The 27,809-nt window shown below is 47.1% G+C and overlaps 1 protein-coding gene and 1 pseudogene across 15 annotated transcripts in view; both read left to right on the top strand.

Moving 5' to 3' along the window:
- MAGI2 (membrane associated guanylate kinase, WW and PDZ domain containing 2) overlaps window positions 1-27,809 on the top strand; it is a 1,262,944-nt gene that overhangs the window by 1,223,277 nt on the left and 11,858 nt on the right. For 9 of the 15 annotated variants that reach the window (XM_023640142.2, XM_023640143.2, XM_070265321.1 and 6 more), the window contains one exon: window positions 22,966-25,845. The exons of 2 other annotated variants lie outside the window; for them this stretch is intronic. In XM_023640142.2, the coding sequence (XP_023495910.2) occupies window positions 22,966-23,540 (575 nt within the window). In that variant the 3' untranslated portion in view covers window positions 23,541-25,845. Of the gene's footprint in view, window positions 1-22,965; window positions 25,846-27,809 lie in introns of those variants that run through there. 4 more of the 15 variants (XM_023640145.2, XM_070265325.1, XM_070265324.1 and 1 more) reach the window with 2 other exon arrangements.
- Window positions 10,691-11,701, top strand: LOC138923867 (large ribosomal subunit protein uL13 pseudogene; annotated as a pseudogene).

The following is a 27,809-nucleotide window of genomic DNA, read 5'->3' on the forward strand; positions in this document are numbered from 1 at the left end:
GACCACTTACACCGGAATCCATGCTCTTCACTGAGAGAACTGCACACACTGTAAATGAATAAATGAAATGGGCTCTGATTAAATGAATCTCCCGTCTCAGGTGCAGGCAAAGAGGGCTTACCCCACATGCACAAATAACCATAAAATTGTTGACCGGAACTGAAAATACTCATGAAAATGCCGTCATTATTCAGGTACTTTCTCTCAAAAATATATTTCTAAGCAATTTTTCTCTGTCTTCATATCAGTCAGTGTGTAACTCTATTAAATTGCTTAACGAAGCACATCGCATTTATTTCTTTAGGTGTCCTTCTCCCTTCATGAAAATGTGAGCCCCCAAAGGTCAGAGAGAGCAGTTTTTAACTTCATTTTCATATTCCAACGGCCAGCACATTGTCCTGCCTGAGGGATATGAATAGGCCACTCAATGTTTGTTTGAATGAATGGATGGATGAATAAAGAAACTAAAGAAAATGAGACCCTCCAACCAAAGGTCATTGTGGACCTGTTACAGTCTCATATACCTATGTCTCTGCCACTTGGACTCATCCTCAAGCTTCCGTGGGAGCCTTGCCAACTGAATTCTCTTGAGTCCTAAGTTTCCATTCCCATTTGACCTTATTCCCACTTTTAGCAAACGATGACCCTGAGGTCCTTTGAATGGTCAAACTGACTTCGTCATTGATTCTCTGACTCCATGGCTCAGTGGAAGCCTCTGTGCATTTGCCAAACATTACCTGCCCCCTGAAATGGTATGTTAGCTCCACAAGGGCACTGACGTGGTCTTGTTGACCATTGTACTCTGAGTGCCTACCATCTGATAGTCACTCCAAAGACCTCTGTCAAAGGAATGAAAGATTCCTCGCTCTACTGCCATACCAACCAGTCTTCCGTACTGCTGTGAAAAAAAATAAGACAGGAATAAAAAGCTATCCTAAAACTTGCGTGAAGATTGAGTGGATCGCTAGTGTTCAGCAAAAGGTGACGCAGGAGTCTGAGGATGTGCGAATGCCATTGTGGGTGGCTTTTACAGCTCTGTCATTCTGTCCCTGGAATGCCAGGGACAACCACCACCCTGTGGGTGGGAAGGGAGAGAAGAGGTGTCTGCTCTAGCCCTACACGCACACCCACCCCCCCACACATACACACCCCTCCTACTTCAAGCAGCACTATTTCCACTTAGAAATAATTGATGACAATCTTACAAAGAGAAAGAATGCCCTGGGAACTCTGGATCCTGAAAAGGGAACACTAATAGTGTTGTAAATTTTGAGGACAGAAATCACATTATTTTAATGAATGTTTCTCATAAAATAATGGGAAAAAGATGTCCTCCTCCTAATAGGAGTGCAAGTTATGACACAAATTACCCCTTTTTTCCATTTACCTTTAATCAAGCTACCCTGAGCAGATGAAAGAGTAACAAGAATGAGCTAGAACTTGAAAGAGACGAGATTTATACTTGAGTAATTGGCCTGATCCATTCCTTGTCATTATCCTTTTTGCATTTGCTTTAGGTTAAGAGTTTGGTGAAAATCAAACTTAGTAAAAGTGATAGTTACACCAAAAGTACGTCAGTTCTGTTTTTAAGTTTTTGAGACTTGACACTCACACCTCTTGAGGTTTATAATTATTTCCTCTTGGTAAATTGTGGATTCCTGTGTCCTAGGGAAAGGCATTGCCAAAATTAAAGTGCCAGACCAGGCTTCACTCTTTCCTAAACAAACTGCGAGAAGCTGACCGTGAAGACATTGGCGGCATCTCCCTTAAAACACCTTTGACTCGCTTGACTTGTTCAAGCTTAAATGCGAATAAAGAAGAAGGTGCTGACGCACCATCCTCTAGGACTCTCTGAACCCAGAACCCCCGTCCCGCCTTGTCAGTTATTTCAAGTGGATATAAATGGAGATTTCGACCAATCTTTTCCACCTCCAGAGGTCAAGAGAACAGCTACAATTCTAAAAAGTAATCTGAATCTTAAGCTCCCGGTGCAACTTTCTCATGACCTTTAAGGCTGATATAAGGCTCCAGAGAGCAAACACCCCACACAGACACCTCCCTTCTCCTACTCCACCTGCCACACACACAGAAACAGGAGGGGCCATCCAGCTCACCTGGGGAGATCCAAAGCCTTTTATATCAATTCCAGTCACTAAAATATAGCCAAAGGAAAAACTCCTCATCCTGTTTTCAAGAGTTCTTGTGAGATGACACAGGTAAGGAAAATAATAGCCCACTCTCTATTTGTACAGGGTCTTTGTCTATAGCCATGCGTTACTAACAATGGGGATGCATTCTGTGACACGCGTCGTTAGGCAATTCCGTCATTGTGCGAACATCATAGGGTATACTTATATAAAACCTAGATGTATATTATACAAACCTAGATTATACACCTAGGCTGTGTGGTACTAATCTTATGGGACCCCATCGTATATGTGGTCTGCTGCTGACTGAAATGTTGTTATGCATCGTGAGACTATATTTCATACAAGGCAACTTTGTGAAGAAGGCAAAGGAAGCAGTTAACATTTAACAGTTGTGAAAATTGGGCCCAGAGAGGTTAAGCGGTTTGCCCAAGGTCACAAAGCTAGTAAGCAATGGACAATGTACATGGACTCATCTTCCGACTTCAGTGGATAGCGTTCTTTCCACTGAGTTGTGCTCTGCTGGCCTGACTCAAAGGCATAATCAGCTTGTCTCAGAGGATGCTAGCACACTCCTGCATATCGTGTATACTGATGTACTGAAGGAGTCCCAGGCCTTGGCGGTCTGGCAGTTGTCAGTCAGCTGCATTTGGCATCTGAAGCTGTCCCAAGCTGTACACTCTGGATCTGGATGAAGCTGACTCATTCAGAGTCGTGCCGGGAGATTCAGTCCAGCCAGGCCTTCAGGGCATCCCTAGGGGACCCGGCCGACTGAGGCTAACAACAGCATCCACTTGACTTTGCGTTTACCTCCTCCTGACCATGCATCCGGCACTCGAATGGGCACCTTGAGTGACCAAGCCCACTCAGATCTCATCACAGCTCTGTGAGGTGGCCACTACAGTTCCTCTCAGTTTACTAATAAGGGAACCAAGGCGTAGAGAGCATTGGCTGCCCTCAATCGGGGAGGACTCTCCGAGACTGGAACTGGGGCAATTTGATACCACAGCCCAGACTTTGAAAACCCATGTTACAACAGCCCAGAGGAATTCATGCCTCTTGATCAGCCTCTAACCCCCAGAGACTCCCAGAATTCAAGCAGACTCTAAGCCCTTGCAGAGAATACTGTCTTACACAGCAGCAGCCAGCCCCCACTGGCCCAGGGCCTATCACAGTGGCCAGAACGGGAAAAAGCTGCCATTTTAGCATATAAAATTATCATGACGTCGCTCTCGGGGGAATTTATCAAAGCATGTACATGTACCCAAAGAGCACATTCCTCGACCACCTGAACAAAGGCCGGATGAGCCCGGCGCTTTGGGGTCAAGAGCAAAACTCTTCAAAGGCCTTCTTAGAGGAAGAAAGGAAATTAAACTACTGATCTAGGATCAGAGAAGCCATGTAGGACCATGTGTCCCATACTCACAGATGCTTTGAGTGTGCATTCTAATGAACCATCCTGCGGCCTTTGAAAACAGCCCCCGGTGAAGGGAGCAGCCTGGCCTGCTCCGGCCTTCCTTCCCACCGGCCCATCACACCACCCGTGCCTGTGTCCACCGGAAGGCCTCACCACTGCTCATCCTTTCCTCCGTGCCAAACCTCTTCACTTCACCCAGAGCACAGGCTCCCCTCTAGGAGCAAAGTTCTGTAGGGTTTGGGGAGCAGGAAGGCGTATTTCAAAAAGGCCCATTAAATGAACTACCCAGAGGGACAGCCGGGCATGAAGTCTAGCAGATTCTGACCTCAGCAGGCTGTCTGGCGTTCAGGAGGCTGGGTTTCCAGGTTGAGAGGAGCCCTAATGAGCAGCTTCGCAGCATCCTGGCTAGAGGTCTCGAAGCTCCCAGCCTCAAGAATTTCCTATTATGTTTCTCATTCGGCCAGATTCGTGTCTCTCTTTTGAAAACGCCCTCCCGGTGTTTTGCGTTGTGTTATCATGGTGCTCCCAGTTGAGGAAGCCTCCAGAAGCCTCATGTTCAGTGTCGAAGGCGGAGAGGACCCAGCATCATGGGTAACTGGTCCTGAACGAACGTCGCTGGCTGGTGGATTTTCCTTCCCAGGGGGGCTCGCATGAAAGCACGCAGGCTGCAGCTGAGAAGTAGACATGGTCTCTGGGGCTAAAACAAGAGGAACCTAGTGATCTTTGGTCTTCCCCCAGCCACACACCCTGAGCATTCAGCCAGGCAGCGGGTGGGGGGATGGAACGATGCGCAGGACGGCGGCCGGCTTGTCCCCCATGCTCCCCCTCCACCTTGGGCTCACCGACGGCAGCAGGCGTCCCTCGCGGTTCCTCGGGAATTGTCCAGTCCTCCGGAATTGAAAGACCTCTCAAGGGAGGAACACTTCTCCAGTCAGCCCCTTAGCAGTTTATTTCGGTGCAAATCACCAGTCGTTCCTGAGTCCAAGCGAATTCAGCAGAGAAGGAAGTTAACAGGTAAACTTAAAGAGCGCGTAGACTTCTCAGGTGAGAAGTATAACGCTGCCCCTCCCCAGCGACTCGCTCCAGCCATCGCTCTTTCTAAGGCAGAGGGTCCTCGCCCCGCCCGCACGTGGGAGGAGCCGCATCCGGCCGCTAATTGGTCCAGGCGCTTCTTCGCTGGGGGCCTCGCGGGGGCATCCTCACCCCTCCCTGCTTGCAGGGTAACCCAAAGGAAGTCGCTTACCCTCCGGGGCTTCCCTTTGCAAATATATGCAAAAACAGCTCCCACGCACGAGCTCTGGAGGGGTGCCCCAGGAGCACCCACGGGATGTCTCAGGAATGCGCGGGCCAAAGCAGCCCATTGGCACGGATTCTTGTTGTTTCTAATAATGGCCTCCATGCTCAGGCCTAATGTCTGTGTTAGAACGGTTGCACGTGTGCTGGGAGCTGCCCTCTAAATGACTCTACCCACACGTTAATGTGAGGCTTAATCCGCAGCCTGCAGAATGAAATTAGCAGGTCGCTATGAGGTTCATCTCTCAAACTGCAGACTTTGAAGGCAAATCTCAGGTGTTAGCTGTGGGGTCGGGCCCCCTCCCCGAATGGTAAGGCCAAAGAGTTAGCAACGTCTTAATTCCTCGTCCGCTGGGGTCTACAGACTTCAAGACTGAGCCGGAAGGAAGGAAGTGTGTTGCCCTGGAAGAACCACCCGCCACATTTTTTCAAGCAATTTCTCCAGTTCATTTGTTTCAAGCACCTTTGAGTTCCTCTGGCATAATCACCCTACCCGTTGTCAACACAGAATGATTGTTTCAATGACTCAATCAGATCATGCCATGGGCGACTATTTCCATTTATGATGATTGATTGCCTGTTTAGCACCACTGTGCCAGGCACATTCAAGAAAGAGGAAGCTTCGAAAATTATTTTCTTTCTGCTCTGGAGGCCCACAGAATAAAAACAACCTGCTCAGAGTGATGATAAGATCATCGTCGCTCATGAGGATCAGTGACTAAGGACATTTTGGAAAGGGAGCTTAATTTTCCAGATGAAAAAGAACAAGACTTTCTCATTGCGATTGATCCTCTTATTGACCTAGAGCACAGAATAAATTGATTAAAGAGAGAGAGAATTCCTGGTTTTTCACCAGGCCGGGAAGAGATTTGTCGTGGATAAACCAACGTCACAATGTCCCACTGCAGGCGGGAATCTGATATTACTAGTCTCTGCTCCCCAGCACTGGACCCACGCTGGCACCTGTAGGCACTGAATAAATGCTTCGTTGATGGATTAATTCAAGTGTGAGAGATCAGACCACTTATTTTTTCCATCACTAATCATATCTACAATTTAGGAAATCGCAGTTTTTTGTAACTCAGCTTTCAGGGGAGAGTCCATCATCATTTTAATTCTTCTCTCAGTTTGTTGTCAGGAGGAGCCGGGCAACAGAACTGAACAGAACTGAGCTGCCCGTTCTGACCCGCTGACAGTCTCAGGAATATCAGTGTGAACTGGATAAACGGGCTCCGAGCTGTTCCCTGTAACGACAGCTAACTAAATTCCTAAGCTTTAAAAAATCCTATAACAAGTGAATATTAAACATCAATTAGAATCATTTGTAAAAGTGAAAAATGACTCTCTATTAACATCGTTCAGGTACCCTCTCGCCATCATACCTGAGACAGACACGGGACGGCACCGTCCTGTCCTGAGTGACACTCTGCGTGGTTCCACGGTGTCAGCTGTGCCAGTAACACGGCATGAGTTGTGCTTCGTGAAAACGCCCCCACTTAACTAATCAACAGTCTTCCTTTAGGATTTAAAGACAAACGCCAGCCTGTGAAGCACAGAATTTCTTACCCTTCCTGGAACTGTCCTTCACCTCTGCGCCCTGGTCAAAACAGCTGATCTTTCCTCGGCGTCAGTAAACTGCCCCCTACAGTTGACAGAATGGTCTCACCGGCTGAAGTGTGAATCTTTCAGAGCACAGTTTCTCAAACGGAGGAACTTGTTGAGATGCAGATTCTGATTCTGGAGCCGAGGCCGAGAGTCTGTGTTTCTAGCAAGCGCCCAGGTAACGCCAGTGCTGCTGGTCCACGGAGGGCCCTTTGAGTAGCAAGGTTTTAGCAATTCATAGAAATTTTTTCCCTACAAATTTTATATAGTGCGTAATATCCTCAAGTTTTTCTTATTTAGCAATACAGTAATGCAGTAAAATTTAACCAAATATGAATTTTATAGCATCAGACCATCGCTTATGGATACAGACCTGGATGCATTTACTGAAACATACACGTTTATTTCAAATACGCCAGGTGTCTCCACATTTCTCTAAATTATGCAGTTCCACTTTCAAGACAAAAGAGTGAGTGATCCCCAGCTGACCCGCTCATTCTTCGTCCAGTTGATATTTCTTGGCCACTTAGTGTGTGCCCAGCCCAGTGTGAGAGACTGAAGTCGCGACAGTGAACAACGCAGATCAGTCTCCGTCTAACAGAATTCATATCCCAGGAAGAGAGACACACAAATCAATTGTAGCGGACGTTGTGAAGGAAACAAAGGAGCTGAACTAGAAAATAACCCCTTTGGACAAGGTGGGGAGAAAGGCGTCTCCAAGGAGATGACCCTGAAGCTGAAGCATCTTCTCACGTGAAGCGACAGGTGTGCTCCAAATGTGCCCGCAGCCCAGGAGCTCAGTGTGGAACAGGGGGCCTGCTGCACACATCTGGCCCCATGTCCGAGTCTGCACCGTGTCCACCCGCAATTCACCGACAGCCCCCTGCGCTCACCTGCCAGGGCCCTTCCCAGAGTGGGCCCTGGCCCCCACCCGTCTGCCGTCCCTTATCTGGGCTGTGCACAACCCTCTCAGCAGGCGTTGCTGACACACTGGGGGGTTTCTATATGCGCACAGCCCTGTAAAAATCTGGGGCCCTGATAAACCATCATGTGCAGCGACAGTCACAGAATTCCCGGTATTTCTTCTTGGTTCGATATTATTTCTGAAGAAGTGACACCAGTGAAAAGCCTTATCTTTTGCTGCAATGAAATTAAACCTGCTTGAAATCAGCCATTATCTATAAGCCCTAAATGCTACAGAAATTGATACCTATCGGTTTGTTTCTAGGAAGGCCTGGGACTTTGCAGAAGTAAAAATTCATGGACAGCCTTTATCAGAACCCAACCAGCACTCTCCCCTTTAAGTTAAGGCAAACTCGCTGTCTCTCCCACCACCCCATCCACCCCCCTCCACCGCCCTCTGCCCTCAGCCCCGCTCCTGTCGTGCCCTCCCTCCCTACCTGTACCTGTCCTGTCCGTCTCCGCCCCCTCCCCACAAGCGCCTTGGGGACCCACTGCGCATGAACGCGGTGCAGGCTTGGCTGGTTTCCGCTGGTCTCCCCATTTTTCTGTATTAGCAGAGTTGCTGCAGAAGCTTTCACAACCTCCGTGGTAAGAAAAGGGTTTTGGCGTCGTGAGCGCCTGATGGGGAGGAAGGGTGCAATCATCAGGAACGCGCTGCTGGAGGCCAGGGCACAGCAGCCCCAGGGCCTAAGTTCAGAGAGGGGCCTGCGAGGGTAGCTGGGGCAGGTGCAGCCTTCGTGATGGCTCTGTTCATCCAGTGCCTCCTGGGCTCCGTCGGAGTATCCAGGGGGTGGACCGACCAGGATCTGTGACTGTTCATCCTTTGCTCTGGCTGTAGCTCTGCTCCCAGCGTCTCCTGCAGGATCTCTGAGAAGGACGTGGTGGAGCCACACCTCTCCTTTTTACTCCTCATGGGCACTTTAAATAACAATCACATGAAGGCTAAAAGGGTGGAAGGGGACAAGCCCTGGACAAGCCGCTTAACCTCTGTGCGCCTCAGTTTCCTCATATATCTTCTTATAATGAAGATAATAACACTACCTGCCTCGTAGGATTGTTGTGAAATTTGAATGACAGACTGCATGCACAACATTTAGCATAATAGTGAGTATCCAGTAAATGTTAGCTGTTTTTTACTATTATCATTGTTATTTACAAGTGCCTACTATGTGCCGGAAACTGTGTTAGATGCTCACTTAACTCTTACAAAAATTTGGGTAATTTTAATTTTCATAACAGATGTCTGAGGTAGATATTATCTCACTTAGGCTCAGAAAGGTTGAGCAATTTACCCAAAGCCACACAGCTGGTCGGTAGTAAAGCTAAGATTTAAATCTACACCGCCTCAACTCGAGATTTCAGTTCTCTTTCCCGTCTCTGATGTTCATGGATACTGACGTTACAACGTCAGGCTCAAACCCGCCAGTACTTCTCCAGTACTTGCAGAATGGACTCGACAGTCCTTTGCACATCCGACAAACAAAGAAGGCCTTCATGGCTTCATCTCCCACCACTCCACACCTCCCAACCTGTGTTTCAACCATGGCAGTCTATTGGAGTCCCTCAGATTCCACCACGTAGCTCCCAGCCTGAACAAATGAATGCGTGGGGGAACCGTATGAATGCAGGAAAGCCAGAATTGCATGGCTGATTCTGGAAGATAATGAGCAGCTCAGTTTGGGGTGTATATAAGTGAAAGGTTTGGTTTTTCTCTCTTTTCAAGACAGGCACGACCTGGTCATGATTCAAAGCAGAAGAGAAGCAACCCCTTGAAAGAAATTATTGAAGAAATAGGAGATGATATTGCTGCTAATACTAAAAATTTAATCAACCTCATTTTCACATAAAGACCATTTCCTCAGAGAGACCTCCCTGGACCCCTAAGTGAGGTTAGCTCCCCATTAAATGCTTCTCTACACACTTCACTTTTGTTTTTAACTTTTCTCTTGATGACACATCACATTTGAGATCATTTCCTCTATCTCCACCTTGTGTAACCAGCTCCGAAGGTGAGGACATTGTGTGTTCCCACTGAATTCCCAGCGGTCCACACAGTGCCTGGCGCAGGGTAGATGTCCAATAAGTGTTAATTAGCCAATACCAAAAAGTCAAGAAGAAGTTTCATTTGTTGATAAAAGAATCTAAAACCACATGATACTCTGATTAAAGCTACATGCTTTTAGTAAATTTTAGTTCAAGTGCAATTTCTTTGTCAAGCCCCACGAATTGACTCCCCTGTTAGATGGGGAAGAGGGATCACCCTTATCCATGCTGCGTAGAAACCTCCCACTGCCTTCAGGGTGCATTGCTCACTCCGTGGGTGGCACCCAGGGTCCCCCCAGCCTGCCTGCCCCGCCTCCTCTTCCATCGCTGCCCCGCACCCCTCGCCATTCCCACAACAACCCTCTGAGCTCTTGCTGATCCACTTTCTGGAATACTCCTCCCTACTTTTAGTCTCCCTTCAAACTCAAACTCAAATCTTCCCTTAGTCCCAACTACAGAGCAACCTGTTTTCTCCCGGCCCACCCCACAGCATGCCCTACTTGCCTCTAGAAGTCTAGACATCTGTAGTAGCATGCTACGAGTTCCTTGCAGACTAACTGTGTCTTGTGCATCTTTCCATCTCCAGCGCCCAGCACGAGTCTGCATACAGGGCAGGACATTGTCTCATAGATAAAAATACAAGGAAAGCTTGGGTCCTCCTTGACTGTTCTCTTTCCCTCACACCCCACATTCCTTCCGTCAGCAGGTCCAATCTAGTCTGTCTTGAGTGTATCCAGAATCTAGCACCTTCTCACCACCTCCGTCACTACCTCCCTAGTCCAAGCCGTGGTCATCTCTCACCCGGGCTGCCACAACAGCCTCCTGACTAGGTTTCTTCATTCCACTTACCCTGAATTCTGTACACAGCCGCCATGTTGGCCTTTTAAATTATCACTCCCCTGCTTGAGACCATCCAATGGCCTCATTCACACTTAGGATGAAATTCAGACTCCTTACGGAAGCCCCATTTGGTCTCACACTTCCCCTCTTCTTCCTCTCAATCCTACTTACCATCCCTCCTACATGCCAAGCCCTCTCTCTGTGTCTGTGCCATTTTTGCCCACATGGCTTTCTCCTCAGCATTCAAGTCCCTGCTCAGTGTCACCTCATCAGAGAGGTCTGCCCGGACCCCCTTATCTAAAACACGCCCCACATTTCTCTCCATCTCCTTGCCTTACCTTCCTTGTGCTGGTCCATATCAGATTTGTTATTACTACTTATTTGTTATTAATTTTCTGTCTCTTCCACTATGATGGTAAGGTTTATGAAGATAGGAATATTGCTTCCTTCACAGGTGTATTTTCAGCATATAGACCTGTATAACATAAACAGCAGGTGCTTAATAAATATTTGTTGAATGAAAAAAAGCCTTCCCCAGGCATCTGCCAAGGATGGCAGCAGGGTAGATCTGGTGTTCAATGGCCAAGGCCATCTGCTGGGCCGCGAGACACCATCATGGCCGAGCAGGTGCTGCTGTGCTGGAAGGTGATGGTCATGCACTGTGAGGGCGGGAACGTTTCTGGCACTTTCTACAGAAACAAGTTAAAGTACCTGGCCTTCCTCCACAAGTGTGGAACACCAACCCAGCCTGCAGAGCCTACCACATCCAGGCCTCAGTCACATCTTTTGGTGGATGGTGGAGGCAGGTGGCCCACAAGACCAAGAGAGGCCAGGCCGCCCTGACCGCCTCAAGGTGTTTGATGGGACCCCGCTACCCTCTGACAAGAAAAAGCAGACAGTGGTTCCCACTTCCCTCAAGGTGGTGTGTCTGAAGCCTCCATGAAAGTTTGTCTGCCTGGGGCACCTGGCTCACGAGGTTGGCTGGAAGTACCAGAAGGGGACAGCCACCCTGGAGGAGAAAAGGAAGGAGAAGGCCAAGATTCATTACTGGAAGAAAGAGCAGCTCATGATGCTACAGAGACAGGCCAGAGAGAATGTGGAGAAGGAAACTGAGCAATACACAGACTCCAGGGATGCTGGGTCTGAGCGCAATAATGACTGTTTATTCCCCACGGCCTCCAGCACCACCTGGGATGCGGGGAACCCAAGGACAACCATCCAGGTGTCGCAGGGAGCCTGGACCTTAGCTGTCTGGGTCACCGCACCTGTTTAAGAAAGGTCTTTCTTTAAAAAGTGACTGTAAACATCTCTAAGAGCTGGGAAGGCATAATTTGTCCATGACTTACTTGTTCACAAGAGAGTTTTAGAAAACCAATAGTTTAGAAAACCAATAGAGAACGACCAGTTCCTTCAGTTTCACTATTTGCAGCGGTGAGCTGGAAAGGTGGAACTGGAGGGGAACCCTGCGCTGTGAAGGGGGCATCGGTTTAGAACTTCCCCCATCGTCACAGACCACACTCTGCAGCTGTCAGAAGGTGGGAAAATGCTGGCGGGACAGCCTGAGGCTGGCGTGGTACAAAGGTATTTCTAGATGCGCACAGGCTGGGACGACGTGCACCCTGCCCCAGCTGCCTCCCTGTATTTTGTGATCAGAAATGAATAAATTATTTTTAAAGGGAAACAAAGAATGTGGAGAGCAGCTGGTTGGTGGGTCCCAACATAGAGAGAGAGATGAATGAGAGGGTGGTATTTTAAAAAATTAAACTGGATACTGAAAAAGAATTGTCTGAGGATGGCCTTGGTGAAATATGATCACAAAATCAGATGACTCCAGACACAAGAGCTCTGCTTCCACCAATTCATTTTCTTTTTAAACAGCCAGAATTGTTCAAAAGAGACTTTGTTCCCTGGGGACATATTGATGGGGATATAGTTGCACATCACTTGGGGACCTCAGTCTAGACGAGAACTAATCTCATGCCTCAGTCTTGCCCATGGATGGCTTACAGAGCAGATGAAGGGATCATGAGGGAGACCATGTACCCCAGAAGGTATGGATTCAGCTGGAGTCCAAGAGTGTCCTCTGAGTAGCTCCTTGCCACTTCTTCCATCTTTAGCGGGAGATGGCTGTTATCAATTTCCACCCTTTCTCCCATGAAATAGGTACCTTATGATTAATTAACCTCGTCTCTTATTTCCACTTTTTGCCACTTAAGACAGGGCTGTATTTCTGTGATGAAGAATACGATTCTAGAAAAGCTTTGAGAGTAAAGGTGCCCTCTAAAGATTGAAGTAAAACCTCTTTAGTTCAGATTCTGCTCACTCTATGAACTCAGACTCGTTCTCGGTTTCACTGGGCTGAGGCCTCTCCTGGTCCAGTGGTGAGGGCCTCAGCCAGTGAGCGGTAGAAACATCATGTACAGAAGGTGTAACCAATTTAAAAAGACTTCTTCGCAGCAGGCTTAAAAGCACTTTGTCAGCACTATGAATTTTTTCACATTTTTCAAATGGAGGTAAAATTTGCATATAATAAAATTCACCCTTTTTAGTGTATAATTCTACCAGTTTTGAAAAACACATACAGCTATATAATCACTACCATAATCAAGATACAGAACAGTTCCATAATCTCCCCAAATTCTTTCATTCTCCATTGTGGTCAAGCCTCTTCCTACCCCGACCCCTGGAAATCACTCTTCAGTTTTCTGTCCCTTTAGTTTCGTCCAGTCGAGAATGTCACATAAAGGGAGTCATACAGTATGTAACCTTTTGAATCGGCCTTCTGTCACCTTGTGTAATGCATCTGAGATTCGCTCATGTCGTTGGGCGTCCAAGAAGTGTGTTCCATTTCATCGTTGAGTACCATGCCATTGGGCCACAGTGTGTCTATCCATTCTCCAGTTCATGGACTTTTGGGTTGTTTCCAGTTTTTGGTGAATGAGAATAAGGCCACTATAAACATTCACATTCAGGTTTTTGTGTGAACATAAGTGTTTATTTCACCTGTGCAGAGACCTCAGAGTGGGATTACTGAGTTGGATGGTAACAAAATGTTTAACTTTTTAAGAAACCAACAAGCTGTTTTCTAAAGTGGCTGTTCCACTTTTCACTCCCAATAAGAATGTATGAGAGTTCCAGTTGCTCCAGGCCCTTGCCAGTTTTTTGGTTTTTTTTAAATTTTAGCCGTATTAATAGCTGTGTGGTAGTATCTCATTGTAGTTTTAATTTGCATTTTGATGGGGCCAGCCCCGTGGTGCAGCAGTTAAGTGCACCTGTTCCGCTTCGGTGGCCAAGGGTTCACCGGTTCGGATCCCAGGTGCAGATATGACACCACTTGGCAAGCCATGCTGTGGTGGGCATCCCACGTATAAAGTGGAGGAAGATGGGCACGGATGTTAGCTCAGGGCCGGTCTTCCTCAGCAAAAAAAGAAGGATTGGCAGGAGATGTTAGCTCAGAACTAATCTTCCTCAAAAAAAAAAAAGATTTGCATTTTGTTACTAATGATATTGAGCATCTTTTTAGGTGCTTATTTCCCATCCATATATCGTCTTCGGTGAAGTGACAATCCAAATCTTTTGCCCATTTCTAAAATTGGGTTCAAACTCTTAACTTCCTGGTTGATGTATATATAAACATCCATCATTTGACCATCACAACTCTGAGAGGGAAGCAGGGCAGATATTATTCCCTAATTCTCAGTTGCCCTGAGAAATTGAGGCCGGAAATGCTTAAATGACTTGCCCAAGTTCACACCAAGTGGCAGGACTAGAGTGGGGAGCCACGCCTTGCCACACTCTTGCCTCCACAAGTTGGTGACTTACTCTTCCTGGAGACAAATAGGGTCACTGTCTACTCAGCAGGACGGCCAACTGTCAGCTGAGGCGCAGGCAAACTTGTGGGAAGGTCAAGTCCGCTCTCCCCAGCTATGCTAGACATTTCCAACCCATTACTCCAGTAGCTCCCATGTGCTTTGTCTCCCGTCTGTGGAGCCCAACTCGAAGCTACTAATACTCGGAAAATATCTATTGAGTAAATCTTCCGTGACTTTCTGCTCTTCCTAACCCCTGTGTGGGGATATTTGCATTTTAACAGGGGCTTTTAGAGATGCCACTTCTTCAGGCCGTGGTTTTCAAACCGTTCTGTTAGAGCTCAACAAAATGGCACCAAGAGCCACTGCAGGTGGGAGTGGGGTGAATGGCAAGAGACTGCCCAACCTAAGCAAAGTAGTTCCATTTTTATCTGTTTTACATATAGGGCTTTCACTTAAGATTTTATTTGAAGAGAAGAATATATTGCTTTCCAAAACAAGCTTGAAATAAATAAACCGACACGTTTCTCCTGTGTCTTGTAATGCCGATATCCTGCCGATTGAGACTGACCCCTGGGCTTCCCCACCTCACCAAATCACTCTGGATTATCGAGATTTTAACTTGTTGACAAATAGAGCTGAGTTTCCTAATCTGTTCTCCGTGACACACCTCTGATGGGTCATCCCAAGGTGGTGACCCCCTTCAGCCCTTGGGGAGTACAGGAAGGGCTTGGCTGGCATCTCAGACCTTGCTCATTGTCATGCATTGACTCCACTGCCTTGGCTAAATAATGTCTTTTTCTCTGTGTGTCCTGATGTGGAAAAGGTTAGAAAGGACTAGAATGGAGTAGTGGTTTGGGCTGGGGCTCTGGCGTTAAGTAGTCGGTCCTCCTGACTTTCACTAGCTGAGTGCTCCTGACAAATTGCTGAATATATCTAAGCCTCAGCTTCCTTATCTGTGAAACGGGGATAATAGCATCATATGTCTTGGAACTGTAGTGAGGATTCAAAGATGATGTGTTTGATACACACAGCCCAGTTCCTGGTACCTGCACAGCTCTCAGGAAGTGGCAGCCCCATTACTAACAGCCCCATCTAGCCCTGAGCTGCGCCCTTCCAGCCACAGAGGTAAAAAGGTTGCCACAGGCTTACAGCTACACCTTTGATTTTGCTTTCAAAATGAATACAGACGTGAAGCATCAATAAGCAAACACAGTCGCAATTTTTAAAGTTATTAACAATTTATAACACCTAGTTTACATCTCTCTGGTGATAAAGGTGAAAGAAGTACATGTTTGAAGCCCATTAACAAGGCCTCCAGACTGGAAAGAATGCTTCAGAAAGAGCAGAGGCCAAGTAAAATAATGAACTTGTTCTGAAATGTTTTAAATGCGCCTTTTTCTTATTTGTATTTTGTTACAAAAAGCAATCACCTTCGTGACGGTTGAACAGATCCCAATGAACCATTATGGTTGGAACATATCCTAGAAAGATTTTTCTTTTGAACACAGTGTTCACATTACTGTCCTTTGATCTGCTCTAATCATTTTTATATTTTCCTATAATATTCTAAATTACAAGAAAATATATTTCAATGCCACCACATCAATATTCTCTAACCCAGCCAACTGTAGCTTGCAACAGGAAATTTTTTTATAAAAAGAAGTAACACTTACCAAGTCCATGGATCTCTTTGCAGAATGATTTTATTCATTTGAGCGGTAAAAGTATTTACGTCTCAAACGGACTCAAGGTTTCTAATATCTAGTACAAGTATTTTCGATTCAATCCAGGTTCAAGGTGTGACACTCTGAGGGATATTTTTAAAGTCCATCCCTGTCCTTAAGAAATGTAATTTCATTTTCTCTGATTTCAGCTCATTTTTTTCTAGTATTTTCACAAATCTACCTCCTAACTATGGTGACTCCCCTTCTGTGTCTAAGATTCAAACGCAAATGGCATTTCAGAGTCTCCATTGGGAACAACGATGGATCTGCCACTGACAATCACTTTAGAAGGAAGTCTCTGTCATCCTGCCCAGAAGAAGAGATGAGCCCCGTTTCTCAATCAAAATAGTGGACAGCAAAGGAGTCTAGAGGCAGTGTTTCAGCTGAGCTTGTAGAATATCACCCAATTTGGAAAGTCATTCAACAACCCTGCTCCATTACCTACCAGCTATGTAGGCTTGCACAAGCTACCTGAGCTCTTTGTGCCTCACTTTTCTCATCTGTACGATGCACAAGTTTATATGTATTAATGTGAGTGAATACATTTCAAGGGCGTAGGAGGGTGCCTGGGACCTAGTAAGCACTTCCATCAATGGGAGCTGTTGCCATGAGTAGTCTTCCCCAATAGTGGCAACACTATTGCTACCTTCCTGAGCACCAGATCCAGAAGGCAGCCACTAGGCTCTGGGTCCCAGCCCTGCGCTGAGAGGAGCAGAGCAGCTCAAGAGCCCTCATTCAGGGCTTGGGGAACAATCAACCCCAAGCTGGAAGCCCTAAGGCTGATGGGTGAGGTGTGGCGCAGAAGACAGGCCCCTCTTTCCCCTGCAACCATCCGTGGCTCCCTCCTAAGGGGTCTTCCTTATCACTCAGCACAGGCTGTACAACTTTTTGCTGGCGATAAGAGCCACCAGGGAAAACCAGTAACGCAGATACGTATTTACTGCAATGCGGAGTTTCTTCTTAGTGGGCCACCTCTCCAGTTACTGCCCCTTGGCTTATATTCCACAGAGATGTGAAAAACACAGCAGGTGCCATTTCTTCATCTCAGGCGTGTGAAGTGAGGGAGTGCATTTTATCTTTCAGTATTGCTGGGTTCCTGCAAGATGATTTAAGAGACTGTACATCTTTTAATTCAAAGATAATGGTGTGTGTGAGTGTGTGTAATTTGTGTACCCATACACTAATAATATGTAATTAGGTATTAATCAGTCTGTTTTCCAGGAGAGCTCCAAACTGGCTAGAACCGCCCCTAGCAAGGGGAAGAAACGGGATCCTAACTTGAGAGAGGGACTTGCATCTCCCCCAGTGGAGAGTAAGATATTTAGGGTCTGTCTTCCCTGTGCGTTCCTCTGAGCATTCACCAGCTCATTGATTAATGAATCCCCAGGGACGAAGCTCCTTTAAGCAAAGTCGTTACATCAATATAGCGGATAAGGTTAACAAAGGAAAGAGCCTCTGATAAAAGTCAGGGGAACTTGACTCACGTCCTTGGATCCAGCGCTTCTCTTTGTCCCTCTCCATCCCAGGGGCCCCTGATGAGAGCCGAGAACTCTTCCCAACGTACTTCCTGTCGCTGTCATCCTGCTTCTGCACTCTTCCCCCCAAACTTATTTATTTCCTCTCCCCCTTCAAATACATGTTATCATTTCACCACCGTCCTCCCTCTGAAAACTGATAGAAGTCACAGATGCAAGCCTCTTTTTGGCAGATTACTCTTTAAATGAAGATCTTTTGCCCTGAAGTGTTTCCTCAAGTTGGCGTTTGCTTTCAAGTCTTCCGTTTCTGTTTGTGGAACAGATTTATTCATTCATCACATAGTCATTGAGCACTAACTGTTGTGTCAAACACCAGGCTAGGTATTAAGTCCACTGTGATAAAGAAGACCAACGTGGCCACTGCCCTCATGGAGCTTCCAGTCTGAGTAGTTCGACTGGTGTTAGTCAAAGAAGCAGGCACATATGTAATTACAAATGATAATCCTAGGAGGAAATAAAAACAAGATGCTCTTGAGGAGAGCAGAGCACGTACTATGGATTGGCGTTCTCTGGGGTGATATTTAAGAGTCCTAAAGAGTGAAAAACAGCCCGCCATGTGAATAATCAGGGGGAGAATTTTCTGGGCAGAGGTGTCAGTAAGGACGTCCCAGAATAGAGCGTGAGCTTGGTGCCTTTGAGGAACAGAACGAAGACCAGTGTGGGTGGGAAACAGGGGATGAAGGGAGGTGATACTGGGGGGGGGGTGGGCTGGCAGGGGCCAGATCATGCGGGCTTCTGTGGGTTCTGTTAATTCTGGATTCTAACCTAAGAGCAGTGAGAACCCATTGAAAGTTTTGAGCAAGGGAATGGCGTGATCTAATTTACTCCTCAAAGAGATTGTTGTGGATGCTGTGCAGAGAATCAGTAGAGGTGGGCAAGAGAAGAAGTAAGGAGAAAAGTGGGTTGTGGTAGTAGCCCAGGTGAGAACCCATGGCACGGCAGGCCCATCCCTGGGGTGTGGTAACCAGGTGCGTTGTCCCGGGCTCCCAGCCCAGGGGAGGTTGTGTGGTTCACAATATACTACACTTAAATTCTGTTGTCTGAACAACACTGAAATGCATTTTTGAATTTTCTCTGTGTAACAGTATCACCAAGGGTTTATGAAAGATGTCCACACATCTTCCTTGTAAGTGTGAGTATCTTGGCAGCCCGCACCGGCTGCCTCCCTCCAGGTACTGCCCTGGATCTTGCCCTGGGGAGGTGAACGTGACAGTGAGCCTAAGGCAACAGAGCCCATGTCTGTTTGGAGAGAAGACTGATAGACTTGCAGGTGGATTGTATCTGCAAGATGCAGGAGAGAAAGGAATCAAGGATGACTCCACGTGATGGTTGTGCCATGCACCACGGTGGGGAAATAAGGCAAGAGTGCAGAACAGGCTGGGGAAGAAATGGTTTCCATTTGGGACTTGTTAAATAAAGATGCCAGTGAACTGCCTGAGCAGAGCTGTCAAGTGGGCGGGCAGATATGCCAGCAGAGAGCTGGTCTCGTAAAGCTCAGCAGAAATAGTTGGTAGTGTTTTTGTGTGAAAGCCACGTGAATAGATTAGAATACTTAGGAGAAGCCATGAGAAAGAAAATGACCTAAGACCAAGCCAGCATTTAGCGGCCAGGTAATAGAAGAGGAACCTATAAAGTCCATTGAGAAGGACCTTCCAGAGAGGAGGATAAAGAGCAGGAGCATGGAGTGTCCTGGAAGCCAAGAGTCCACTTTGCTCCTGGGAGTGGCCAGCTGTGTGCAATGTGGTGAGGGAACGCATGATGAGTACAGAGAGGTGTGCTCTGGATTTGACAACAGAAAGGTCATCGTGACCTTGACCAGAGCAGCTTCACCCAGATGTGGCTGAGGGAGGGTAGGCGGGAAAGCGGGTTTGGAATAGAAGGCTTTTCCCTTCCTGACTTCAGCCGTGGGCTTGGCAACGTTGTTTGGACAAAGGGGCTGCAGAAATCCCAGCAGATCCCCGTTGCTGATTTCCTCCATCCAGGATGTGTCCCTGTTATTTATAATTCTAGTTAGAATATCTCAGAGTTCACCCTCCTGGGCAATGACTTCATATGTGAACATGATCACGTGCTTTAGCTGGTGGCCAGGTTCAAGAAAAAAGAGGAAGAGAAAAAGAGAGAGACAGACAGAGAAGGAAAGGAAATAAGGTTTGTAGAAACCAGAACTAGATGTGGTTCATTCTTCTGGTTATTGTGTGTCAAGATTTCATGGAAACTAGAGTTTGAAGTGTTAGAGCAGGGCGGCTCTTCCTGACCAGCACGGTGTGTGTCACCTTGATGCGGCAGGTGAAGGGGTCGGGGGAGGCTGCCTGTGGCTTCCCACGGCGCTTTGTGGAGCTCGGCAGGTGATGCCTGGGGCTGACACCGCATGTCTGCAATTGAACTGGAGGATTCTTGTCAGGAAAATGAAAACTAATAAATCACATATAGAAATGTCCATCTTTTATTCATTTGACTTTATGACCTAGTTCATTTTAATTCTGGTGGTCTGGTGCTTAAGATTCGGTGCTCTCACCACCCCGGCTCAGGTTTATTTCCTGGTCCAGGAAACAGATCACCCGTCTGTTGGTTGTCATCTGTGGCGGCTGTGTGTTGCTGTGATGCTGAAAGCTATGCTACCAGGATTTCAAATAGCAGCAGGGTCACCCACGGTGGACAGGTTTCAGTGGAGCTTCCAGACTAAGGCAGACTAGGAAGAAGGACCTGGCCACCCACTTCCGAAAAAGTTGGCCTTGAAAACCCTATGAATAGCAGCTGGAGCATGTCTGACACAGCGCTGGAAGGTGAGAAGATGGCGCAAAAAGACGGGGCAGGGTTCTGCTCTGCTGTCCACAGGGTCACTAGGAGTCAGAATAGACTCCATGGCACTGACAACAAAACAAAGTGGCTTAGAACATTTTAGCTTTTAGCTTCTCCCACTAAGTATTTCATGATCTATAAACAAACACTTGAGAAATCTTTTTACAGTAAGAGGAATTCTTCCATATTTTCATATTTTGAATAATTTCACCTTCTACTTTATCATTATAAATAAGATGTTTAAAAATAAATGCTAAGTATTCTGTTCAACGATAGGACCTAATTCCTGTTGGTCAGCAGTGGCCCCTGAGCGTGCCAGTCTCACATGCTTTGATCCTATTTGCAAGGCAACATCTTAGGCAAATTTTCTCAGTAAGTAGAAAGAGTAAAGAACCCCAATATTTTACCCCTGGCTGATCCATTTTGTAAGCTCGGTCAAGTTACTTAACCTCTCTCTGCTTCAATTCCTCCTTTAGGAAATGGTGTGAATAATATCAACCTCGTGTATCTCAGAAATAATTCAAGGCCAGCGAGTTGCCTCCATCCTATGTGATGTAATGGTGGGGAAAAGAGCTATTAAAATGTGAGATATCATTACCATGGTCCAAGTCAGAGATTTCCAGGGCACAACTACCCTCTAGTCGGGACTTTTGGGGACCACTTTTAACTCTTTCAGGCAATTCTTTCTGTTATTAGTAGGGTTGCCTCCATCCACCACTGGGTAATTTGATTTTAAAATTCTAACCCTGCCAGCAGTGGAACTGACTCCAATTTTCACTGAATACATTTGCCTGTGAGGATTTCAGAGGATTCCTCGAGATAACCGAGGATACCTGAGTTATAACAAAACCGCACGTAGGAATCACAGCCTATGGGAATGGCTGACTTACTCACTTATGCAAAACCTCACCTGCAAGTAGGCTGGTTAATGAGGCTTCCGCTGGAGCCCAGGCCATAGGTAAGCAGCCACCGGGGCACAGAAGAAAAATCTGACTCAACGTTGCACCAAAAATCGTTATAACCCTCCCATCGCAAGAGGCTTTTCCCTTAGAAAGTGCATGTCTCACCTCTATGAGGTAGACATTTTATCCCCATCCTATAAAGGAAGAAATTGAGGCTCAGAGAGGCCAAATAGTTGTTCCAAAATCATATCGCTGGTAAATGCCAGAGGCAGGATCAGATTCCAGGTCTTCTGATGCTTTTCTAGGATTTTTTTTTTTACTCACTATGTGAAAATAATAATGGGCATCAGTCTATGGAAAGAAGGAAAAGAACACTGTGCCCTAAACACGCCATTCAAATTTCACATCAATGGAGAAATTTTTTATAACTGATTTGATATTCTACAGGTGGCCAGAATTACTGCACTATCAACCCCACTACCCTCTTCCTCTGCCTCAGGCTCATCAGTATCAAAGCTACCAGATAAGAACGCTCAACTTTTAAACAAAGGAGGCCCTTGACATTTATGATTGAGGATGCACAAGGGCCCTCCACAGTCTCCCTCCCACGCACGATGTTACAGAAGCAGGAATTTGAATCGAATGCACTGAGGCTGGTGTGTGGGACCGAATCTCTTAGCTAGTGAGGGAGCCTTGCCCGCTACTCAGCATCCAGATCTCAATGGGGCTTCTTTGTTCCCCACTCATGACCGTATCTCCATATACCTAGTCTATGGAGAAAAATTACACTCTAGCATGTATTCCAAAATGGGAGGATTTCCAAAGGCCTTGGGACATATTCCTTCCGAATATCAAGGGTTTGCTGTATTAGCTTTCCTGCTCTAATTTTGTTTTGATGGCCAGACACTCGAGGGTAACGTTAATGCTCATAGGAGTAACTAACTCATCTCAGATTCCTAGCACATCTCTCCTCTTTCTACTTGGCTTCCGACCAGTGGTTGCTTTAAAAAAAAGAAAGAAAGAAAAAAAGAAAAGAAAAATCATTTCTCATTTTTATCATTCTATTTTGTATGTGTTTTGTTGTTGTAAATTGTCTCAAATCCTTTCTGAAAGTAGAGAGATTTTAAATCCCAAATAAACGTCGACACTAGTATTCCCAAAGGAACATTTATCTTAGTCCCGGGCCCTCTAAAATGTTAGAACTACTAAAAAGAATTAAGGACAATGATTTCTAAAAGACAAGACGACAATGAACGTCGTTAGATGAATTTATCCAAATTCTGAGGGTAGCTGGTGGTAGCTAAGAATTGGGCTTTGAGTGACACCTAACGGTTGAGACAGTCACTCCCCCACCTTCTTCAGGGGACTCAGACCCGTGTTTCTCAAAGCTCGGTTCTTGGACCATCTTCAGGGTCACCCGTTCAAATGCGGAGAAATTCCGGGGCCCCATCAGAGTGGAATGTCTGGGTGTTGTTCAGCACTCCCCCGGGTGATTCCGAGGTATACCCATCTCTGGGTATCGTTTAGAACTACCCCGGGTGATTCCCATGGACACTCGAGTCTGAGAATCACTCATGCAAGCGCTGCAAGTCAGACAGCACGCAGGACCGTCAGCCCCGATGACAGCCGGGGAGTTAGCAGGGGCCAAAGCGAAGGGACGGCCTGGGCCTGGGCTTGGCGTTGACCTCCCCGGTCCGCGGACCAGGGACGGGCTGGGTGGAGAGCGCGGGGACGCAGCGCCCCGGGGCGGCCGCTGCCCTGTCGGCAGTGCGGGCGGGGGCGGGGGCGGGGGCCGGGGACCCGGGCGCGGTGGCCCTGCGCCCTGCTGCGTCCCCGGCGCGGCGAGGCCGGGGCGCGGGGGCCGCTAACGCTGTGCTTCCGCCCGCAGACGACCCCGGCGCCCGGAGCCCTGCCGCCGCCGCCGGCCCCGCTCTGCCGCAAGTAGGCGCCGCGCCCGACGACGGCCTCTCGCCGCCCTCGCCGCCCGCCGCGCGCCCGCAGACCAGCCCGGGCCCGGCGGGGGACAGCAAGAGGGAGCACGACGCGAGGAAGCCAAAGCAGCGCGCGGCCGGCGGCCAGAAGAAGCAGCGCCTCGGGGAGCAGAGGGAGCGCTCGGCCAGCCCGCAGCGGGCGGCGCGGCCGCGGCTCGAGGAGGCGCCCGGCGGCCAGGCCCGACCCGAGCCCGGCAGGGCGCCCCCCGGCGGCCAGGAGCGGCCCCGCGCCGCGGCGGGCCCCGAGCTCGGCCGGCGCCAGGGCCCCGGGGCGGCGGCCGCGTGCGCGGAGCGGCCGGGCGCGCGCGAGCCCGAGGGCAGGGGCGCGCGCGCGGGGCCCCGGCAGGGCGCGCGGCCTCCGGGGGGCGCACCGGCGCGCAGGGCGGCCGTGGCCCCGGGGCCCTGGCGCGTGCCCGGCTCCGACCGGCTGCCCGGGGGCCTCCAGCCCGGCGCCTCGGCCGCGGGCCGGTGAGATGCTCGCGCGCGCGCGCACCCGCCGCGCTCCTCGCGCCCCTCGCGCCCCGCCTGCCTGCCAGCGTCTTAATTTATTGTCCCTGTCGCACGCCTACATCCACGAGGCCCCGAGGCCTGCGAGCGCCGCCCGAAGCCCCGCGGGTCCGCCGAGCGCGGGCCGTGCAGCGTCCCCGCGCAGACCCAGACTGACCCTGAAGCCCCCGGGCCCGTGCGGGGCTTTGGCAGCTACGGAAGAACCAAAATAACGTGAACATCGTCACAGAGAGACAGTGCAGTGTAGCTTTAGTAAAAAGAGAGAGAGAGAAAAAACAAATTCCCCCACTGCATGAAGGCTTTGGATGTCATCCAAACTTTGTATCAAGAAACTGGACACGTTAAGAGCAATCAGAAACTGGAATATCGCCTTAAAAATCAAACTGCACGGAGCAAGCTGAAACGGAGACAAGATTCTATCTTTTAATTGATCTAAAGAGTTGTAAATAAATTGTTCTTGACATATCTAGACAGGGGTTACAAGGTTTCTTTGAAACATTCAAAACTGTGTTTGCCCATGACAGGTTTCCATGGCTCACCCGGGGCATCCATCACCGTGTTAGGAACGTCGTTCCCTGGGAACGCAGGGTGACTTAGCAATCTCGTGAATTCATTGGTGTGATGCCATTTTTACTGCCATTCCTGTGATCAAGTCATGTTTCTGTACATTTTCAGTGGTAGGAAAAAAAAAAAAGAGGTTTCAAAAATTGTATCCTAGAGAACAGTTTGCCGTAAGTCAGAATTTTGCAGTTTAGCTCATAGATCTTAATTGGTTTTCATCTAAAACATGAATTTTATAATTGAAGGACCACGGTTTGTTGAATTGAGATTGGCAACGCTGCAGCTGCTCTATGGAAAGGCTCTCCTGTTGTCTCATGCTGGCAGACCTCGTAGCTTTTTTGACAGCACGCTTATATTTCACCTATTTTATTGTCTTTTTTTAAACCCACTTCCATTACTTCATTTTCACTTTGATAGAGCAGAGGCAAAGTATTTCTCCTATATTTCTCAGATTATAATGAATCCCTAATATTGAAAAATCATTATGATGACCAATTTATTTTCATTAAAGAACATGAACCTTTTTAGCATTGTGCTGCTTATCTTTCTTATTCTTTCTCCTTTTATTTCCATTTGGTTTGCTTTTTTGTCTTCTATTCTTTGCTAGGTTTTTTTTTTTTTTTTTTTTATTTCTTTAGCAACCTGTAGATGTTTCTGTCTATCTTCCTCCATCTGCGGTGGATTGCCTAGTAAAAGTCTAAGGCTTGCCTTTCTTCCTTGCTGTTTTAATATTTCTTTGTGAAATGTTACCTTCAATTAATTACCCAATGGTACTTAGTGGTAGCTACATGTATTAAAAGGCAAAATGTTTCTGAGGGCAGTTTCCCTTTAAGATGGCCTGGATGACCCATGCTTCATCCTTCCCAGATTCTGCTCCTTTCCAATGTGGAAATGCAGGTAACCCTCGCCTCCCTGCACCTGCCGTCCAATGAGTAAACCCAGGAGGTCGGGTCCAGTGCACAAAGTCACACGTAACAGCTGCCCTCGGTCACATCTTCCCTTCTCTGTGTAATTGCAGTATCCCGAGCACTGGCCCTTTAATTTCCATCGGGCGTGGTTCAGTCATTTGACGCGAGGAGAATACAGTTGAAAGCTTCCAGTGAAGAGTTTCGCAGCTTGTAAAAGCAATTTCCAAAAGGGGAACCCATCCGGCATAAACAAAAGCACAAACACACGTAGCAGTTGACAATACTTTTAGTTTAATCTCAATTAGTCTTTCTCCCCTGGACTAGAAATCCAGTAGAGTTTGCCATTAATTTATTGAATCTGGTTTTGGACAATGCTTCTGTAGTGTAGCTGCACGTCCTGGTACTGTATCCTCTGACCTTTATTTTCCATGTGTTACAAAAGGATAAAAAAATTGAGATTACGCTTGCATAAACTCTGATTTGCACAGTCCGCAGCTACCATTTGTGCAGTAATTGCTTTATGCGGCTGTAATCCATAACCTGTGAAGACAGCACATCATCTAAATGCCATTCCAAATAATATTTCTGTGTAGTGTTAGCTGTGAATTTACCCTGTACAGCTGTATCTCTATAAATATAATTCCATGTATTAATAGTCACAGAAAGACTGTAAGTGAGCAACTATTTTTATGAAACGCACCACTATGGATAAATTAACTTTTACAGAAATCTTGTTTACTGTATGATATTCTAAAACACTGTCAAATAAAATATATATCCAAAAATCTTTTCTTTTTCCAACTATACAGGCTGTGTGTTAATTTGAAGTACTTAATTACTGGGAGTCAATTTTTTTTAAACTGCAGCTTTTATAGATTTTTAAACTATAAGTTTAATGCCCCAAACAGAACTTCTTTGAAACTTAAATCTAAATGCAGTGGAATTACATGGGAAAAAGCTGTTGACTTTTTTCACCCGAGTAAATTGAGAGTTTTCTCATAGACAATCTAGTCGGTATTTGCCTGTGGGCTAACTACATCGTTTATGAATTGTCCTATGTTTCTGTTCTTGCTACACTGATTGATACTCAGCCTTTTTTCAAAATGGATTTAAGGTATCAATCAACAATAAAGTCCATCCCATTTTTTTCCTTTTAATTCTGAAATTTTTTCAAGCAAAATCACAAGGAGTTTATGCAGAAGCCAACATCTAGCGAACAGCAGTGTGGAAGTCCACAGAGAAGGGCTGAGCATGCCTTTTGGAATGTGTCACAGTACGTGCATTAGGGGGGCGAGAGGTCTGTGCAGTAATAGGGTGAGACAACCCTGCCATCGAGGAGATTACAGGCCAGAGAAAGAGTTCTCAACCCTGGTCCTGTCAAGACTTCCCACTGACGTCAACTCGAGGCCTAATCTTCCCACACTGACCATTTTTTCACTTCCAATATAATTTTTAAAAAATTAAATACACTATGTATCACTTTTGGAAAAGGGAAGAAGCTGGCACGAAGTGTGAAATCAAGCACAAAAAAGTTAAGATGTTGGTAATAAATATATGTCATCCTTCATGAACTAATCTGAGAATAGCCAAGTGCAAGCTGAAAAAGCAAAAAGACGGAAAACAACGGAGTTAACAAAACGGGGTGGAAATATTGGTAACACACGGCTAGGTGCTATTTTAAAAGAAAAAAACGTCATTAGGACATAAAAAGATTAGAAATCAGAGCCCAAAGGATTCAGACAGGGACAGAGCAGGACTCTGATGAGGCAGGTAAGGTGCCTGGCCTAGACAAGGGCCTTGTCACGATTCCAGTGTCTCTAGGTCAGGAAAGTATGAAAAAGTAAAGAGAGGCAGGTGGGGACCGGGCCAACAGACAACACGTCACTCCTCTAAAGCTGTCATTTTGTCAAGTGCAATTCTGCCATGGAACGGTCTTTCAGTTTCCCAAGAAAAGAAAAGAAGAGAAATCAGCTCTTTATTTGAAAGTGTCTGGTTTTTAAAGTTTGACAAGTTTAATTGACACTTTGAAGAAACACTCAACAAGAAGACAAAACACTTGCACAACCAACCATCTGCAGACGGAGTCTGGCCCGAGCCCACCCATTTGCAGCCTCTGTCTTGGAACAAGAGCTAGCTTTCAGGAGAGCATCTGGCTTCCATCAGAATCTGACTCACCTTCCACGCAAGGGCTGGTGCAGACCTCGGAGATCAGAAAGCGTGTGGCTCTCCAGGTCCGTCCGTGCCTAAAATCCCTTCACTTGTGTGTTTTAAGCGTGAGGCGCTCACCAGAAACCTGACCGTGGTTCCTGCCCAGAGTGGGTTTGCTGTGAGCCAGAGACCAAAGCTTACATGAGCCTCAAAGCCTAGCTGAGTTTTTGTATTCTCTTTCTTATTGAGTCTCACCCAAACTGTGTCAGCTTTGTCTCATGATGATGTCTCCTGCATTCAGGGCACTGGTTAAATGTGTGGAGGTGATGATGGTGATTATTGGGGGTAATAATAGCTGTAGTTGTAAACATTTGGGTATGAACAATGGAGCAACAGCCAAGAATTACACAGACCCTTGCTGGGCATTTGGTGGCACATCACCCACAGCTCAGTGACCAGGGAGTCTGTAAAAGTGTCGCTCTGTCCCACCACCCTGGGGAGGGCAGCTGGGAGCTGCATCTGTTTCTAAGAGTTTATCCAAGTGTTCGATGGGATCCTTTCTTTCGATGAAATGGCCTCTTGGACAGCGATGTCATCTGGAAGAACCTGGGAATCTT

This window comes from Equus caballus, chromosome 4 (assembly GCF_041296265.1).
Source record: "Equus caballus isolate H_3958 breed thoroughbred chromosome 4, TB-T2T, whole genome shotgun sequence".
Classification (NCBI taxonomy): Eukaryota; Metazoa; Chordata; class Mammalia; order Perissodactyla; family Equidae; genus Equus; species Equus caballus.